General features: G+C 36.8%; 1 protein-coding gene across 3 annotated transcripts in view; it reads right to left on the bottom strand.

Moving 5' to 3' along the window:
• The window catches only part of FSTL5 (follistatin like 5), a 372260-nt gene extending 351224 nt beyond the window's left edge, over positions 1-21036 (bottom strand). For all 3 annotated transcript variants that reach the window (XM_070948548.1, XM_070948549.1, XM_070948550.1), the window contains exon 1: positions 20914-21036. In XM_070948548.1, the coding sequence (XP_070804649.1) occupies positions 20914-21036 (123 nt within the window). The remainder of the gene's footprint in view (positions 1-20913) is intronic.
• Positions 21037-21265: the final 229 nt, after the last annotated feature.

The following is a 21265-nucleotide window of genomic DNA, read 5'->3' as shown; positions in this document are numbered from 1 at the left end:
GAACAGCAGCCCTAAAGTGACAACACAGCTTTCTGTAGGTGCTGCAGATGAATTCCACAGAATTCATAAAAGTCCCAGCACTGACTATTTTGGCTGAAAAATGGAATGATTAAAATGGAAGAAATTTATCAGTCATTCGGTAGCTACAATCCAGTAAAATAAGTGTTTGGGTAAGCATTGACAAAACATTTCCCCTTTTAAAACAGAACAAGACATCTTCAATAATTGAAAATCATTCATATTTGTTAAAGTATTTTCAGATTACTCTACTCACCAGATGGAACTCAACCTGCCACCTTCTTAATGTGAGCTATTTCCCTAAAATCCCATTATGAGACAGACTATTTTCAATGTAATTTTCTTTCATCTTAATTAATGTAAGATGTACTTTCTTCTTCTTCTCCACTATCAAATAGTACCAGGTTTTATACAGGCAAACATAGCATTTTAATATATAATATGATATATAATATAAAAAACTAGTCAAACTATTTCAGTCAAAAGAATAAATAACAGGAAACTACAACTGAACGAAAATTTTATTAGGATCTATATTTCTCTAATCAACAATCTAAGGATTATTTGAACTGTTTCCTGAAATAATGAAAAAAATAATTAATAAGTATGCACCTGCATTAGTTAATGAAAAACTATCTAGAAAATCATCTTGGCACAAATTTTTATTTATGCCATTGGTCTGTGCAAAGGCTGATAAGGTAGTTTGGAGAAAACTAGATGTGCATGTCATGAATATTAATCAATATTTATCTTTTGAAAAAGTACTGAATAAAATGTGAACAGGCTGCAGACACATTCTAATAAAAGTTTTAAAGAGAGGTTGCATTACAGTATTATATTGATTCCTCTGTCATTTCAGAAGCCAAAATACAAAGTTAAGATGAAAATTTTTTATTAACTTTGAACATTTCCAGCTTTAGTTCATGTATAAAAGCTGCTTGCTAACAACCAAGCATTCAATATGGATGTAAAAGAAATTTACCATGGTTGTTCTATAGGAGAAAATGGAATATCTGTCAGTCTGGACTTCACTAAGGTTTGAATTTATTGCATCATTATTTACAGCAACACATTGCATTGAAACAGTATTGAAATCTTTGCTATGCCAACAACTCAGGGATGTCCTTGTGTTATGTGTCAGATGTAATAGATTGCAAGAGATTATTTAAGGCAGAGATCTTCAAACTTGGCAGCAGAGCTGGCTGGGGAATTCTGGGAGTTGAAGTCCACAAGTCTTAAAGCTGCCAAGTTTGGGGATCCCTGTCTTAAGGGCTCTCAAAAAAATTCTATTTTTCAGCTCTACAAGAAGGAAAGAAATTTCTGTTGATAAACTATCTCAGTTTTAGTGACTGAATTTTCTAATCTAAAGGATAAAGTTCATTTTAGTTAATTTTATCATGTTACTAATGAACAAAGAGACGTGTGTACAATAATATTAGCAAAACAACAAATATTAAGCATTAGTAAGCATGCTATTTAAAAAGGAAGAAAGATCTTAAAATATGTTATAAATAAAGCAGCTCCAAAAAATTTGACCATAGTCTTTAAAATATTCTTCCAGGTTAAAGAAAAAAAAAAAAACCCCACCACAATCCAAAGCAATCCACTGCCTCTGAATTTAGAACAGTCTGATTTTATTTATTTATTTATTTTTAAATTTGATTTATATGCTGCCCTTCTCCGGAGACTCAGGGCGGCTTACAATGCGTTAAGCAATAGCCTTCATACTTTTGTATATTTATACAAAGTCAGCTTATTGCCCCCACAAACTGGGTCCTCAATTTATCTACCTTAGAAAGGATGGAAGGCTGAGTCAACCTTGAGCCTGGCTGGATTCGATCTTACTTTAATTGTAGACAGCTGGTCTTAAATTACAGAGCTCTGTCTGTTGAGCTATCCAGGCTCCTGGATAGGAAATTGAAAATTTAGGATTTTCAAATAAAAAAGTCATATTCGGTATCTAATGCAGATAGTTTCATCTAGCAATAGGGATAACATTTTTTATTCAATTGTCAATAAACTGCAGAAATGAAATATGTTAAGAATAGAATATTTTGTCTGAAGGGGCGGCACTTATATTTACTTACAAGTACTAAAAATTGATATCCGGTCATGTTTACTCAATAGAAAATCATCCCAAAATGTTAAGATAGTAGGCATATTAGTCTATTAGGAAGCTAAAGGCCAATTAAAAAGACCAGGCTAAAAGGCAGTGGTGGGATTCTGCCGGTTCTAGGCAGTTCGGCCAAACCGTTTGTTAAATTGCTGATTCACCCCATCCCTTGCCCCGCCCCTCCGCACCACTATTTATTGCCAATAAATAATGGTGGACGAGGGGTGGGCGAGCTAGCAATTTATTTTATTGATTTTATTTTATTTTATTATTATTTTATTTTATTTTATTTTATTTTATTTTATTTTATTTTATTTTATTTTATTTTATTTTATTATTTTATTTTATTTTATTTTATTTTATTTTATTTTATTTTATTTTATTATTTTATTTTATTTTATTTTATTTTATTTTATTTTATTTTATTATTATTTTATTTTATTTTATTTTATTTTATTTGTATACCGCCCTTCTCCAACAGGACTCAGGACTCATATAAAATTTAAAAGCAGTTTAAAAGACATTAAATAATTTTGGGCATCAATTTAAAACAACCCAGTTAAAACCAATTACAAATTAAAACCGCAAGGATGGGATCAAGCCAGCCCGGCGAGATGAAATAAAAGTGTTTTCAGGGCCCGACGAAAAGTCCAGAGGTCTCCATATCTCTGGAGGTAGGTCATTCCAGAGGGCAGGTGCTGCCACAGAGAAGGCTTTCCCCCTGGGGGTCACCAGCCGACATTGTCTGGCTGATGGCATCCTGAGGAGGCCCTCCCTGTGTGAGCGAACTGGCCGGTGGGAGGCTATTGGCGGCAGAAGGCGGTCTCGTAACAAACGGTTCAGTGTTTTTTTGTAATTTATTGGCCTTGCAGCACACCGAACTGTTGGTTAAATTGCTGGCTCGCCTGCCCCTCGCCCCGCTCCACCTCCCACCTGCGCGGCGCCAGCCTACCTTAGCCAGGGGTGGGCAATTGTGGCTCTTTTACAACCTGTGGACTTCAACTTGGCTGTCTCAGGAATTCTGGGAGTTGAAGTCCACAGATTGTAAAAGAGCCACAATTGCCCACCCCTTCCCTAGCCCATCCAGTCACTGGGGGCGACGCGTGACTTTTGTCCACCCTGGAACACTGGCTGCCCAGATTGCAGCCGAAGCTCTGCATCATAATGGGCTCCAGGAGGAGGAGGGGCGCCGTCTGCCCCATTATGAAGCTCAGTAAGACCAACAAGAGCTGGCTGTAGGCGCAGCCGGGCGGGCGCACACACAGTGGGGTGCAGGCTTAAGTGCCGCCTCCAAGCCAAGGGGCGACCCGATGGTGCAGTAGGTTTGCTGCCGCCGCTGCCCAGACAGGAAAGGAGAAAGAGATGGAGAAAGAGAAATGAAGGAGAGAAGGGGGAAAAGAGATGAAAGGGAGAAAGAGAGAGGGATAAAGAGATGGAGAGAAAGACAAATGAAGGAGAGAAATGGGGGGAGAAAGAGAAATGAAGGAGAGAAGAGGGGAAAGAGATGAAGGGGACAAAGGGGGAGGGAGAAAGAGATGGAGAGAAAGACAAATGAAGGAGAGAAATGGGGGAAGAAAGAGAAATGAAAGAGAGAAGAGGGGAAAGAGATGAAGGGGAGAAAGAAAGACGAGAGAGATGAGACACCCAGAGTGTTGTGACTCCGACCACCGAGCCCATCTTATCGGAGGGAGAAGACTCCGAAAGTGAAGGAGAGGAGTTGGCAAGGCCTCCCTCTCCAGGACCCTCCTCTCTGGCAATGCCTCAAGTGTCTCCCGAAAGAGGAGAGATAGGCCAGGAGCCAGGCATCTCCGAGCAGCCGCAGTTAGACAGCGACGGAGATAAGTCTTGGCTGGATCCCTGCCAGCGTCGGAAAGACAAGCGCACGCAGCAGAGAAGGAGGCATGCCAGAGATTAAGCTGAGTCACTGGACCACACCCCACAGGGGATAAAAGGGGGTGTGGTGGCCATTCAGGCTTTGTGATGGACAAAACTGAACAGCTAGCAAGTCATACTGTGTCTCTGGAGCTTCGTTATCTGCCTTCCTTGGATTTATTATTTATTTATTTATTTATTTATTTGTTTAAATTTCTATACCGCCCTTCTCCAAATAGGACTCAGGGCGGTGCACAGCCTAAGTAAAAACAAAGCATACAAAATTTAAAAAACAGTATTAAAATAATTAAATATTCTGGCCGTAAATTAAAACAACCCAATTTAAAATCAATTTAAAATTTAGCTCAAGCCAGCCCAGCTAGTTGAAATAAATAGGTTTTCAGGGCCCGACGAAAAATCCGGAGGTCTGTTATTATACGTAACTCTGGGGGAAGGTTGTTCCAGAGGGTGGGCGCCGTCACAGAGAAGGCTCTCCCCCTGGGGGTCGCCAGCCGACATTGTCTGGCGGACGGCACCCTGAGGAGGCCCACTCTGTGCGAGCGTACTGGCCGGTGGGAGGCTATTGGTGGCAGTAGGCGGTCTCGTAAGTACCCCGGCCCTAAGCCATGGAGCGCTTTAAAGGTGGTCACCAACACCTTGAAGCGCACCTGGAAGACCACCGGGAGCCAGTGCAGCTCGCGCAGGAGAGGTGTCACATGGGAGCGCCTCGTCGCCCCCATAATCCCCCGCGCGGCCGCGTTCTGGACCAGCTGGAGCCTCCGGGTGCACCCCAGGGGGAGCCCCATGTAGAGAGCGTTGCAGTAGTCCAGGCGGGAAGTGACTAGTGCCTGAGTGACTGTGCGTAGAGAGTCCCGATCTAGAAAGGGGCTTATGGACTGGACTTGACAATTCTTTGGCTTTGTGAATTTATTTTGGTTTATCTGACGGAGGAGGAACACCTCCCTCTGTGAGTAAAATTTTTGGCAAGCAGCTACTGGGTTGCTGCCAATTCTGTTATCGAAGGAAATTATTGTCTGCAAGTTTATTTTAACTCCTGGCTGACTGTTTGTGTGCGTGTGTGAGATGGGGACAGTACACAGAGATACCTGTTTAAAAGAAAATACTGGGAGCCACAAAACCTGGGTGGGAGTAAGTGATATGGAGTTGGCAATGCCCACCCAGGTTTAAGGTTGTGTTTAAGTGTTTACATGTGTTTAAGGTTGAATATTTAAGGTTGCAGACCCCTCACCTACCCCATCCGATCGCTTCACCCTGCAGCCAGCCCTGTAGGCCTGCACCCGTCTCCCACCTGGGCAGCAGTGGCCTACCTATCCCGATTGGATCACCTTGGCCTGTAGCCGGCCCGAACGCCCACTGGAGCAGTCAGACAACCTCTGACTGCTCCAGCAGGTCATTTTTATTTAATTAATTTAATTAAGAATGCTGCAATGGGCATAAATGATGACTGGTCAAAAGTGCGAGGACCAGGCTGAAAAAGTTATTTTTTGACTGGTCCTCGCACTTTTGACCAGTCCTTGAACGTATGACTGTCCTCACATTTTACGTTTTGCGCCCTATCTTGTCACCGTGGTGAAGAGAAGTAGTGGTGAAATGACTGACACAATTGTTAAGAATGCCGCAATGGGCATAAATGTGAGGATGGTCATAAATGCGAGGACCGGTCAAAAGTGCGAGGACCAGTCAGAAATGACTTTTTTCAGCCCTCTGAGTAGTCCCTATGCACATAGCCACGTCCACCCAGTCACATGACCAGCTAGCCACGCCCAGCCAGACACATGACCAGCTAGCCACGCCCAGCCAGACACATGACCAGCTAGCCACGCCCACCCAGTCACATGACCACCAAGCCACACACCCAACTAAGCCACGCCCACGGAACTGGTTGTTAAAAAATTGAATCCCACCACTGCTAAAAGGTAATTAAATACTAAGTAAAATGATTGTTCTACAAATCATATGAGAAATGGCTTGCAGAGAAAACCAAATAAAAGAAGCAGTTTTATGTAAAGAAGTAAAGTAGTTTCTATGTAAAGAAGACTTGTCCCATCAAGATCCTGTGTGAAATCATTTTTTGTATGACTAAAAGGTGAAGAGCAAGACTTAGAATAATTTAATTTGATTTTGCAGGACTAACGTGAAAAAAAAAATCAGACAATTTGGAAGAAAAGCTGCCCTGTTCTTGAAGTAGAAACAAGTTTGAATCAGTTCCACTAAGAATTACTTGTAATCATAACTACACTTGTATTTTAGTATGCTCGAGTGATGTTTGAACTGCAATGTGTTATAAGTGTGCTACCCTTGAAAAATATCACAACACTTAAATTTGTACAATATACTGTAGCAGGTTTATTAATTGGAACCAGGTTTTATGAAAACATCACATCATGTTTGTATGATATTCACTTAGACTCAGTTCATTTATGGTACCAATTCAAGATGCTGGTGTTCATCTAGAACAGGGGTGTCAAACTCAAGGCCTGTGGGCCAGATCCAGCCTGATCCAGCCAGATCCGGGGTGTGTAGTTCTGGCCCGTGGGGCCGCCCGAAGGACCGGCCCACAGTGCCTCTGCCGTCAAAAATGGAACTCGGTAGGGCCATGTGCAGCCCTCCCAAGCTCCATTTTCAGCCACGACGGCTTCCTGCAGTCCTCTGCCAGTAAAAACGGATCTTGGAGAGGCCTCAGAGTGCTGTAAGAAACTGTTGCAGTAGAAAATGGAGCCTCAACAAGTGACATTAAGCTGGCCATGCCCAACCTGGCCATGCCAGCCCCCAGCTGCCCAGGTAAAATATAACCTTGATGCATCCCTCAATGAAATTGAGTTTGACACCGCTGATCTAGAAGGCCCATTATGATCTGGGACCATACAGTTTGAAGGAAGGCATGTATCCCTACTTATATGACAGCCCGCAATCATATTCAAACATTCAAGAATAATCCCTGGTTGAAATACAGAAGTTCTGTTCTGTTCAGAAACTGCAGTTCTGTTCAGTAGCTTTCCTCAGTGATACATTGGTTTTTCAATGCAAGGCAGACCTTTTATTTTACTGCTTTTTCAGTAATTAATCTGTTAATTGTTAATTTAATTTCAGTCATATTTTAAAAAATTATTCTGTCTCCATTGTATTATTGTTACTATGTGGTCTAAATGGCCAGAAATATCGTATTCAAAGCCCTTATTCAAAATGAGGGGAAAATACTAGAAATGAAGTTGGACATATTACATTGTACCAATGCTGTGATTCTCAGCTCTACGATGTACACATGCTTTTAAATGGGGCACAAAAGAGTGCTTTTAAAAAGCAGTGCAATTCTATTTCTGTCTGCTATGATAAAAATACAGAGAATCCAACTCTAGAAAAGATGCTTTTCTTGTACCTAGAAAATGAGACAAGGAAGAAAACATGTTTCAGTAACATAAGTGTTTCAGAACAAGGCCCTAAAAATTTATGAGCACATTTGTCAAAACTTTTGGGTACAATGTTTGACACCATATCCTACAACTACTTTTCCCCACTATTTCAGTGTCTCACTTTATATACAAATTCACTTTATGTGAGTTTTGTAGGGAAGCCTGTACTTGTAATGCCAGTCAAATGTCAATTCCAAGATAGCTTCAGAAAATACACAGATAGTATAGCTGAGGTATCTCCACTGAGATAAGCTGCATAAATAACTTTAAACTAATACAAATGGATATAAACAGTTTGAACATGATTGATTGATTTATGTTAAAAAAAGAAAAAAACCTAACAATTGTCACTTAATATATTAAAAAGTAGTACAATAACATAAAAGAACATGAATGTACATCTGGAAAAATGAATCATTTTGTAAGATTTATCCTACAAATCTTACCAAGCACATTATCACTTCACCCCAAGATCTTGAAAAACAACCAGGTTTTCATCAGGATGGCAGCCATATGGGTCTCGAGTTATTCAGTGATAATCAACATATTCAATATTTGGGATGAATACAAGAAAAGAATTAAAAGAGGCTTATCACCAATTATTGTATTGTGTTGTGTTGTGTTGTGTTGTGTTGTGTTGTGTTGTGTTGTGTTGTGTTGTATTTATATTATATTATATTATATTATATTATATTATATTATATTATATTATATTATATTATATTATATTATATTATATTATATTATATTATTATTATATTATTATATTATTATATTATTATATTATTATATTATTATTATACATTGGGACGCAGTGACTCTGTCAAGTGTCGACTGCCCTCGACACCTTACGAAGCGGGTGGGGCGCTCAAGCACAACGGCGGTCGGCGGAATCTGTAGTTGGCTGTTGAACATAGGTGTTGGTGATGATTAAAAATTCGTTTTAATCTATTTTAAATTTTGTATCTCTGTGTTTTATCTTCTGGCTGTTCACTGCCCTGAGTCCTTCGGGAGAAGGGCTGTATAGAAATTTAATAAATAAATAAATAAATAAATAAATAAATAAATAAATAAATAAATAAATAAATAAATAAATAAAATAAATGGTGGCACGAGAGGAGCGATAGGTATAGCAACGCTGGGGATAGAATTAGTGGGACTCGGTACGGCTGACTATGGGCTGCTGGAGCTTGGGAGGACGATCCCAGGGAGGAGAACAGCTCGGCCGAACGCTGTAGACGCGGAGTGGTGACATCATACACCAGCTACCCAAGTGATGATCCAGTGGCAGATTCAAAAGAGGAAAAAAGTCGCATAGCAGCTGCCACCGCTTGCTGGCACATGAACATCAGCAGAACACCATATAAAGAGGAGCTGAGTAGCGGCCGCTCTCAGCTCCAACTTTAGTCCTGTAATAAAGTCTGACATTTACTGCTGAGCTGTCGAGTAGCTGTTAATAAACCAGGTTAAACCATGATTTGAGTTGTGTGTTAACCTCGTCCAGCACAGACAGGCAAGAAGAGCTGAGAGACTCAGTGGCTAAGATGCTGAGCTTGTCGACTGGAAGGTTGGCAGTTCAGCGGTTTGAATCCCTAGTGCCGCATAACGGGGTGAGCTTCCATTACTTGTCCCAGCTTCTGCCAACCTAGCAGTTCAAAAGCATGTAAAAAATGCAAGTAGAAAAATAGGGACCACCTTCGTGGGAAGGTAACAGCGTTCTGTGCGCCTTTGGCATTTAGTCATGCTGGCCACATGACCACAGAGATGTCTTCGGACAGTGCTGGCTCTTCGGCTTTGAAACAGAGATGAGCACCGCCTTTTAGAGTTGGGAACAACTAGCACATATGTGCGAGGGGAACCTTTACCTTTACCTTTAAGACCCATTACCTTATTAGTATGGTATGGTGATTCAGGGTTATATTTTACCCCATTAGTCCATTACTTTTCAATTTATATATTAACCTAATTATCCCTTAGCTGCTAATCACAACCCTCTTGTACTAGCAGGTAAATGTTCCAGTTTTTTTACAAGATACTTTTATAATCATATCTGTATACCAGGCTGAACTGAGAAGGGCTTGGTCTCTTTCATGTTATAAATCATTAAGAAACAGCAGTTCTAATATTTGTCTAAAATTGCTTCAAAATACAAATTGACGAGGATGCCATCAGCAGACACATACCTATAAATATCTTTGAGTGATGTTGCATGACTAACTGTCCTGGAGAGAATACTTTTCCTATATGGTGGTGTTACCTAGCATAATTTTTTAGTTATCCAGAATTCTTTTCCATTCAAAGGGTGTACATTTCATCACTGTAGCTTGCAAGGTCTCAGAAGTTCTATGGCATTCAACTGAGTATTTTAGAAAAGTTGATATCCTTGAAGTAGTACAGTCATCAATTTTATTATGGTCACAGTCTAAGTTTCTGAAAGCTGTCTGGCAGTTGCAAGATATATTACAAATAATACTCTATGCTTAGAATGGCTATGTCTTTCTAAACAATAGAGTGTGGTATTATATTCTTAATTTCTGTTTAAAACTAATTTTTGTTCCTGGGGTTTGGGATTATTATTATTATTATTATTATTATTATTATTATTATTATTATTATTATTATTATTATTATTATATTTTAAAACAATGTGGCTTTAAAAAAAGGACTATTGCCAAGCTCCCTCAGGGCCTTCATTGGAGAACATTTACAATTAGACTTTGTTCTACAGAAATGTTGTAAAGCAGCACATCTAGGATATTGATTTTAAAATCAATTGTAATCTGATTCCTCACATTTTGGGAGGGAATATTAAAAATAAATAACTATATGGACCTACTTTGCTACATTTTTGATGCTTTAACAAGCATTATATTCATCAGGTAGGATGCATTGCTTTTGGCTCTTTTGCTGCACCATTACAAAAGCATAAATAAACTTAAATAAACATAGTCATCCTTGATCAGAAGATTCAGCAGAATATTTGAGTCACATCTTCTTTTCATGTATCCAGCCCTGAAGAAATTCCCAAGCACAGAATAGGACTTCCATCTATTTGTTCTTCACCAGGATTTAGACCTACCCTCCAGGTTTGCAAAAAAAAAAATGCCTTTATATCTACCATCAATTTTTTGTTATGACTAAAGAATTGTAATTAACTTTTACTTACTACTTGCTTACTTTTATTATACATTTTTATTTCTATGCCTGTTTAAATATGGTCTATGGCAGTAAATAATAACCATTTATTTGAAGTCCTTAATCCTACAAGATCATCTACTATTATTTTATTAGATAGTGATCAGAATATGTTTCTACCCGTTCCAAAATATTAAGGTTAATTTTAAATATAATTTAAAATTATATTTAAACTGTTAAGGTTAATTATAAAGTTGAGAGTTGCTTACTTTCTTAAATCAGAAAGAAGACATATTGTAAGAAGCTGCTCATCTGGGCTTTATCAACTTGTAGCCATTGGACATAGTTTGAGATTTTAGTAACCTGAAGCAATTAGCTTGCTTTAAAATGTTCTTTATGTGCAGTATATTTAGATAACTATCCAGATCCATTTATCAGTTGTAACTATACAAATTATAAATAACATAGCCATTTTCCATGTCTATAAAACAAAGCAATAGATTTATTCAAAGGACATGTTGTGATCACAATTTAATCATGCACATCTATTTGCATAATTTTCATATATAGAATTAAAAAACCAACCATTCAGCTCATGTCTAGTGTTTCCTACAGTCCTCATTATTCTCTACAATAATTTAGTTTTGGAGGAAATGACAAAAAAATCACTATGTACTACATTTCCAGAAAACAGCCTAAAACATTTATTTATGTAACATAAAACATTTTTCTTTTCTTTGTTTGTTTGCTTGTTTAAAATTATTGTGTCCAATGTTCTTTTTATGTCTTTAGAAATATATTTTTCTTATTCATACAAACATTTTTTTAAAAAAGTACCAGTATTCAAAATGGATTAAAAGAAAAATTATACATAGTGCAGTATCCAATTTGGATCAGTGACCGGAACCAGAGTTTTAGTCTTCTGAGTTTTTGGACTCGTGCTGGAGCCCATCCTCAGAGAGTGTTGTGACCCCGGCCCTGGAGGCTGATTTATCTTCGCATGCTGATTCAGAGGATGATATGGAGGAGGAGGAAGCTGTTACGAGCTATGTGCGGAGGGGCCGTCTTCACTGGTGAGTCAGCAAGAACTGACAGTTACTGACGTGCCTATGGACCCCAGCCAAATTGAGGAGGAAACAGAGACCGGTAACGATGAGGGGGAGCCCCTATTGGATGCAAGAGAGAGACATAGGAGACGTCGTAGAGAACAGCTATTGCTATGTTCTAAGAGGTGTGGTCAGGAGACGTAGGGCCACACCCTACAACGTATAAAAGGGGTGTGACTGGGCTGGAAAGGCGTGGTGAACAATTTGTTGGCTGTTTTGGATGCAGTGGAGCTACAACTGTTAGTTTGGAGTTTTTGGCAAGAGTCTGCATTCCTGCATTAGCCTGCTGGCTGTCTGCCAAGACCTTTGGAACATTGCTCGGTAACTATTGGACTGATATACGCTTTGGAAGAGAACTATTTATTAAAGGGCCAGCTTCAGTCTCTCTAGCCTGCGTTTGTTACTGCCGGGCTATTTGAGCCTCTGCAAGGCCACTCGTGGGAGGGGACAGAACAGAGAACTTCTCTCTACCAGAATGTGTAATACATAGTTACATGGTGTCTCTTCCAACTATAAATCTATTTTAATTTAATGAAATTTGCCTAATAAACAGAAAGAAAAAGTAGCTGTGAACTCTGCTTCTAAGTTCCTTTCTCGATATTTAAAAAATAATATATTACACTAAAAGTATATTATTCATATGGAAAAGCTGAAGTGGTTTGTATTTGCACATGCGCCCACGCACACACAAATCATAAATATGCACACACCTACATCCACTCTTCAGGCTAAAGTAATATTTTGCCCAAATTAGGCAACAGGGTTGAATATGAAAAATATTATAAATTGAAGGGACTGTTTTTATTCTGACCAAAATTTATGAAACGGAATAAAAACAACAATTTTAACAGCACAGAAACAAATCAATCAGATGTCTCTAATGAATATCTATGACTGCAGGTAGTTTTGATAAAAGTTGAGGCAAGAGTGTGTCTTACTTCCGTAAACATTTGTTTAAGGCTTAATTTTTAAGGCCTAGCACCATAAATTCTCCAGAACAACTTTCAATTTTTCTTTTCTGGTTTAAGGCTGCTGAATTTAAACTTCTAAATCTGGCCTTTTCCATCTCTTTGAGTCTTAAAATGGAATGTGATCTGGCAAAACAAACTATGAATCACAGGATAAAGGAGACTGAGTACCAGGCCTTTTTGTCATCAGCACATATTCTATATACTTTGTATTATTACCTCACACAGTTAACTCATACACCCCAGTCATTGGTAAACTTTCTTTCTTGCCTAATCTCATGTTCTTCCCTATACAGTTCTGTTTGAACCAGATTTATCGTCACTCTGAACAGCAGATATCCTAGTTACTCAGATTTATAGCCCATGAGGCTAGGTTTTCTGCAGGAGTAAGAAATGTAAGAAATACTGGACCTCGACTGGCAAGTTGCTGCTACACAAATGTATTTTATGTAATTCTATATATTATCATTTTTGTAATTTTATATATTATTATATTATTTTACATATATTATTATATTTCGGTAATTCTATACATTATTATTTTTGTAATTTCAGATGTTATCACATTTATATACGTTTGTTTGAGTCTTTCGTGAACAGTGGTATGTAGAACAGGGCATGGCACTTGAAGTGTAATGGGCTTACTTGAACTAATGAGTTTCACATGACCAGGAGGCTACATTTTTATTGCTGCAGGCTAAAACTCAATTTGCCAACTCATTTTCAACTATAATTCTAGAACGCTTCCAGGATGCTTATAAAACATGCCATTACTAATGTTGGGATTCCTCCTTATGTACAGATGCATTTGATTTCTTTTTCCACAGTCAGGAACTCATCATTTTTCTCTATTAAGATGGAATAATTTTCTGTCTTCTATGCTATTGGTCACCTAATTAAATATCATCTACAAATTTAATACGCCTGCCTTGCACTTCATCCAAATCATTAATAAGAACAACATCAATTGGCAAACTGAATATATGGGAAACTATTAATAATGGCTTTCAATATTTTTTTTCAATCTTCAAACCCAGAAAATATCATTTCACTTTTTACCATTTCAATTTTTTTGTATCATAATGTGCATTTATTTCCTTTTTTCATAAATCTATCTAATGTAAAATGTCCCTTCATGTTTTCACATTACCAACATTAAATTGAAGTATCTTTTATACATCTTAGATAATTTCTCTAGTGTCATATACCAGCAGTACATCATTTTGTAAAAGTTCCTGCTTAAATTTAAACATAATGTGAATTTCAGTACCTTTATCCACATTCCCTCCCTTTGATCTATCTGCATATACTTACTTAACTCATTTTATCATGCAATATTTAACTTGTTTCTCTTCTGCTTCAAATTCCTACAAAAGTCTCTTTGTGTGTGAATACATACATACATACATACATACATACATACATACCTACGAGACCATCTTTTGCCACCAATAGCCTCCCACCAACCAGTTCGTTCTCACAGGGAGGGACTACTCAGGGTACCGTTAGTCAAATTATGCCGACTGGCGAGTCCCAGGGGGAGGGCCTTCTCTGTGAGTGCTCCAACCCTTTGGAATGAACTGCCCCCGGAGATACGGAATATCCCTGATCTCCGTGCTTTCTGCCGTGCCCTCAAGACCCTGATGTTCCAACAGGCGGGACTAAACATATGAACATGTGAACGATTTTTTTAAAATGTTATCTAATTCTGGGTTTTATTTAATTGGCCAAACTAAGTAATAATTTTAATTAGCAATTTTATGATGTTTGTGGGTCTATATTTTTCTTGGCTGTACACCGCCTTGAGTCCTACTGGAGAAAGGCGGTATAGAAATATAATAAATAAATACATACATACATACATACATACAATACAAACATACATACAAACAGTGTGTGTGTGTGTGTGTGTGTGTGTGTGTGTGTGTGTGAAAGAAAGTGAGTTTTCAATCAAATATTAATCATTTGTGTACAGTTCATTTTCATGTTCTGTTGCTCTGCCTTATGTTGTTCAATCCCTATTACCTTTTTTATCTATATTAAATCATTCTCTTAATCGTGGATATGAAAATTCAATCTCTCTAAAATTAATTGTTTTTTGACAATTCTTGAGCTGTTCATCATCCTGAATTAATAATTCTTGAGACATTAACCATTTCTCTTTGCCTACTGGCTCAAAAGTGAATGAATGAATTGAATAAAAAATACATATTTGAGGATATTTGTCTATAGAGCCTTAGATCATAATTCTTAATAATTCTACACACTTTAAAAAATTACTTGAAAAACAGCCATAAAATCCAAAATCATTAAAATCTGAAGGGGCTTAAATGTTTGAAAGAGATTGAATGCTCATTGCAAAGTTATTTGAAAGTTCATTTTCCATGATAAACTGTTTTAAACTGAAATAACTGGATTGTGGATAGTTAAGCATAACTGCTGAAACTTACAATTCATATTCACAGTTGGAGCAATTTAAGCTAACACCCTTAAGTTAAGATAGGACAGACTGATAAATGTGGACATCCTCCCTGAAAGGCAATTATTTATATTTCAAAAGCAACCAAAGACAAGTTATGAGAGAATGTAAATCTGAAGTATAAGTATTGAGTCTGACATAAATTGTCATAGATTAAAATGGATGGAAGTAAAACCTTGATTTCCCAATGGAAACTGGATCCAGGAGTATAGTCTGTTACTAGCCCTCTGAATTCAATAGGGACAGTGTAGATTTCTGAGGGGAAGTTTGATGGCTCAGTGGTTAGAGTTAGATGTTAGGTTTGTCAGATGGAAAAGTGACAGCCCAGGTTCGAAACCCGAGTGCCATGCAACAGGGTGAACTCCCATTCTTCCTCTAGCTCCTGCCAACCTAGCAATTTGAAAGCATGCAAATACGAGCAGATAAATAGGTACTGCTTTGCTGCTGTTCCATACTTTCATGCTGGTCACATGATAACAGAAGTGTCTCTCAAACAATGCAGGCTCCTAGGCTGAGAATCAGAGATGGGTACCATCCCTTTGAGTTGCTCATGACTGGACTGGACAAATGTGACTGTTTCATTTAAACCACAGAGAGCATATTACATTTAGTTTATTATTGCAACAATGATGTCTTTTGGAACACCTTGAAAAACCTCACTGCCCAGAGTCATTTTGCAGTTGGATGGCATCTAAATCTAATGACGCGAACATGCAAATGAACAAAGGCATGTCCCAAAGATGCTTTTTCAGCAGGTAACTGGACTTTCTTTTTTTTTTTCCTTTGAAGACATTTCGTTTCTTATCCAAGAAACAAGAAAGAAACAAGGAAGTCCAGTTGCTTCCTGAAAAAGCACCTTTGGGACAATCATGACCTGGATGACTCAGAATCTCTACAGACATTTAGCCACCCAAACTTTGTATAGCTAAATGTCACCTTTGAATAGTGTGGGAGTAGGAATGAATTTCCAGAGAAAAAAATTGCAGACTACAGGAACCAGGACCACCACTCAGGTAACCCTGAGGACACAGCTAAACCTCCAAGGGCTTCAACAACGCTCTAAAAGGATACAGATTACCAGCTGTCTGCAAGGAATATAAATCCTTCCATTCACTACTATCCTGTCAGAGCTGAAGGAGTTTCTTGGATTAGCTCTACAGACTTTTAGCTGAACAAAGGCATGAATTTCTCAAAGTTCCCTTATATGTGTGATCATAATATACGCTCAAAAAAATAAAAGGAAGACAAGCAGGAGACATCCGAGATCTGAATGAATGAAATAGCCTTATTAAATACTTTGTTCTTTATATATAGTAATTTATACACTGCTCAAAGAACTAAAGGGAACACAAAACTACTGTATGTAACGAACAAAGTATTTAATAAGGCTATTTCATTCATTCAGATCTCGGATGTCTTCTGCTTGTTTTCCCTTTATTTTTTTGAGCAGTGTATATAGCATTGCTTAAACAAAGTTAAACAGATGCTTAAAAACAACACAAAAAAAGGCAGTTAAATATTTCATATAACCTATAGAAAAGTTTCTTCCTCTTCATTTTAAAAACATAAATTATGTAGATCACAAAATTAATATATATCACCTTTAAGAATGTCTTTATAATAATTATAATTGTAATTTCTAGATTCTGAGGCAATAAGAAAGAAATGCCACTACCATACAATGAATTCCCTACAAGGTTCCTTTCTGCTTGCCTTCTATTTTGCCCCACAGAAATTTCTCTTTTCCTTTTTAGAGTATAATTTATTTAGCATTATGGCAGCAAAATGAATAATCCTTTTTCAAACAAAATATATACATCAGCTATCAAAAAAATTAATCTCCTTGCAGTCATAGCCATATATCATTTATGTATGTGAAAACAGAAGGTAGAAAGAACTTAAATTAGTATAACTATAAAATTAGCATCTGCCCATGGCATTTTATTTAAGATTCCATGTTATTGAAAAAAGAAGAAAGGATAGGGTTCTATTATTTGAAACTCATTCACTTTCAAAGTAACCTAATATTTTTCTACAATCATTGAGTTTTATATATCTATAAACCATTGAGTCTCATGAGACCATTTTTATCGATTTATTGGGTTTATGAATCACTTATTTACAAATGAAAGTAAACTTTAAAAAAACAGGAGGAAGGATTCTTCTCTCTTGGTGAAAATAAAGGAAAAATAATTTAGCCTGAAAGTTGTAGTTATAGCCTCACAGGACTTCTATTCCAGTATTAAGGGGAAAACAATCTGTAAGAAACTGGCTTTTCTAGTACAGAATAAATATTTTATTTGTTTTCTTTTAAAAAATACTTAAAACAAATCTACAGTATTCAAAATTAAATCAAAACTTAAGTTGAAACCTAATATTTCAACCCTAACAAACAGTGCTCAATATTAGGTATTGTACCAAAGTTTTAACCATTGTGTTTGGTTAATTTGAACAGTTGTAAGGCTTGTACAATGAAAAGTAGGTTTGTTGGGCAGCTGATCATTAATTTATATAGAAAGAGACAAGCAAGATAAGCAATTTGTCAGTAACTTTCATCATCTACCACAACATTATACAGTTACATACTAAGTCTTTCTCCCGCACCCCTCTCCCTCTTTTTCTCACTCTCCAAGTTTGCAATCAAATTGTAAATACACTTATCTCTTGCTTTAAAGGCATTTACTTCAAACATCAGTATTGCCCATTTCCTAGTTGCATGCAGGAAAGCAAAGGAATTCCTTTGTGTTAGCCAAACATGTACTTGATAAAGAATTATTGATGAAATAAGTAATAAGATTAGTAAAGGCATTATAATGACTATTTCCTATAATTCATCACTATTAGTCAGGTTTTTTAAACTATATTTATTTGAAAACACAACACAACAGTCCACAAATTCTGATGAACAGTTAGAATAAAACTTTATAGAGAATATGATGATCCCCCACCCCCACTCATATTATTTGGCCCCAATTAATCATACTTAACTGGACATTAGCAGTAAGAAGTTGCATAGGAATGAAAACTCAGCTTCCTAACCAGAGTTTGAAAACCAAGTTTCCCTTCCCCACTCTAGCTTTTATTGACAAAGCTTGCATTTTATCTGGTGTTCTCAGGCATTAGGCAATCTGTTAAACTGCCAGTTATGCTCTTTTCCTACCACCACACATTCATTCAGTCCAGTTCAGGAGCAATCTTCTGAATGCAGGTTTGCTGACATGCTACATTCTCACGCTTTGCAGGAGAATACATCTTGGAAGCTTTTTGGAATAGTACAATGAGCTTCCATTACAAGTTTCTCAGAATAGCACAATGGTAAACTGAAGAATTGTCTGCTATTTCTTTTCTCCTGGAAGAAAAGGAAATTGTTTGTTCATTCACACAGCATTGGAAACCCTGTGAGAATGGGAAATTTCAAGATTGAAGCAGCGTGATCACTATTTGGCTGACATTCTCAAAATTCAGCTTTTGGCTAGATGAAGCTAAACAAGGATTGGCTAAATGTGTTCCACAGACCCAAGCTAAATGCATAAGGGATATACAGATGGTGAAACAAAATGGAGAAACTGTGACTTAGATTTAAACTGCACTGGGAATTATTTGCAAATGATACAGATGGTGCTGCAGCAGAATTCATAGAGAATCTGTCTGAGTTTGGCAAGAAAACAGATTCTTAACCCTCTTTCTTCTTAAAACTCAGACCACAAAGAAAGCTTCTAAGAGTTCACAAAAGTCTGTTTAAAAGTAAATAATACAAAGCATTTATTTTTTTAAAAAAATCTCCGAAGGAAGCAAAAACAAGTTTGTATATATAAATATTACCATATCAAGCAGTGCTCTGTATTATTTTTTTTAATAAGAAACCATTGCTGCTGGCTGTTTAGTATTCTGTTGTAATGAAATTCTGAACTCATTCCCTTAAATCTGAAAATCGCACAGCATGTGCCTGGTTCATTGAAGTAATGCTTACGCATTGACACAAGCTTTAAGTGGCATCAACAGACAATTCAGAAAGATGCCAAAAGTGCTTTCTACCTATTTCAGGAGGGAAACGTTTTAATAAATGATCTGGAACAAGCCATTAGCAATTCAAACTATTAACCAAATGGAAATGCCCTTATAAACACTTTCACGGTTTTAGTTTGTTTCTGGAAAAGCAAGAATAATTTGCAAAGCCACAAAGTATTTTATCAATTGTATTCACATAGGGTTTTTTTCCAAAGGGGTTTTCTTTTTTTGAGTTAAGACTTCTAGATCAACAATACAATTATCTTTATTTTCTATTGTTATTAACACTAAATTTCTGTTCTAAATTATATTAATATTTAAATTTTATAAATGAAAATGTGGGCTATGAAATAAAAAAGCAGCAAGAAATTAATTCAATTAGAACAATTATCTATTAGAACTGTGCAAAGATAATATATGATTTGAATTATGCATACAACAGCATCTTTTCTTGAACTCAGGCACTGACCTTTTTTATCCCCTTCAAGAAAATATGCATGTGATTTACTGTAAGGTAAATTCCAGAGACTAGGTACACATCACATTTTACTTACAAATTTAGATTGATCCTCAGCCTTATATATTTGTATATACATGAATTTATATGTTTATGTATATAAATCACAGAAAACTCAATAGTATAATAACAGTTTAAAAACACTATATATCAAGCCAGCGGTGGGTTTCCAATATTCTTACCACTGGTTCGCCACATGTGCGTGCACCTTCTGCTCATGCGCCGGGCCTCGAAAATATGCCAAATAGGATGGCAGAGAACCGGGGTGGGTGGGCAGGCCCACCCACCTGCGATCTCTGCTACTGGTTCACGCGAATTGGTACGAACCGTCTGAATACCACCTCTGTATCAATCCCAAAACAACCCCAAACACCATAATTTAAAATTAATCCCAAATCAAGCAAACTAGAACTGTCTGTGGTCTGTCTTAGTTAGGCTGTTGAGTAAATATGGAACAAAGTTGATCTTAGGAAAGGAATTCCTCTATGAATGTTCAATTGTTCAGATAAATTCAGTCCAAGTAATTCTGGGATTTATCCATCTAAATATGCATTTGGTCCAGAAAAAAACCCAAAACTTAAATTTTAATTTAAGGGGGATTATTCCATGCAAGTAGTGTTTGATTTATACCAAAATTGGACAGGAAGCTCTAACACAAAGCTATGCAGTAATTCAATTAATTAATACAAATCAGTTGCAATTACTACTAATATTTACATACTTAAGAATTTGGAATTTGTCACTTGCTCTGTACCTCACACCAGGTCCAATGTGATCCCAGTTCCACACACAGTTAACTGTTTCAAGGAACTTGGGAAATGCCAGCCTTGTCCATTTCAAGCCATTCATATTTTGTCATCAGTTAAATTATGTGAGCCCCAATGTTGTTCCTTCAGTTCATATAACTCTACTGTTCTAATATATTATACTTTCCCCACACCCTTCCAACTTATTTTGTTTGTAGTTTTTTTTAAGTATTTTTTCCCAAGAAATACATCTGGAAATAAATGTGTTATTTTCTTCTAATTATAGAAGAATGATCTAAGTACAAGTAGTAAGTACTTACAAGTACCAAAGAAAAAACAATTTTAAAAAAAGGTTTCCACAATCTCTTCATTTTTCTACTTTTAATACAGAGGTAAAATGCACTATATTAAACAGCAGTCAACGGGAAATGCATCTGTATTCTCAAATAATATATTTTTACCATTTATAAGAATAAAATTTAGACTTCCAAAGCCAATAATTTTGATGCATTAGCAATACCTTGTGGCGTAATCGCATAAGAGCTTGAAATGATCTGAGGTCATGTCCTTCTTTTACTGGCCATCCTTTTGCACTCAATAAAATGTATCCAAGAGAAGAAACAATTGTCCACCACATCAACATATTTTCAATATTTTCTTCCTAAAGGAGAAAGTGAATCACATATTAGAAATAAACAAATAATTATTTTAAGTTGAACGACACATCTTATATTGAATAAATATTAATAACCAATAATACAATCACTAAGAAAAATAGAATTAGGATCTAATAAAACAGGTTTACACCCACCTATAATTTCACATATCTTCTAATCAATATTCAGAATGAATATCTTATAACAACTAGAAAA

Source organism: Pituophis catenifer, unplaced genomic scaffold, assembly GCF_029215685.1.
Source record: "Pituophis catenifer annectens isolate HBS135680 unplaced genomic scaffold, rPitCat1.0.hap2 SCAF_8, whole genome shotgun sequence".
In the NCBI taxonomy this organism is placed as follows: domain Eukaryota; kingdom Metazoa; phylum Chordata; class Lepidosauria; order Squamata; family Colubridae; genus Pituophis; species Pituophis catenifer.
This window is presented reverse-complemented; position numbering and strand designations above follow the sequence as displayed.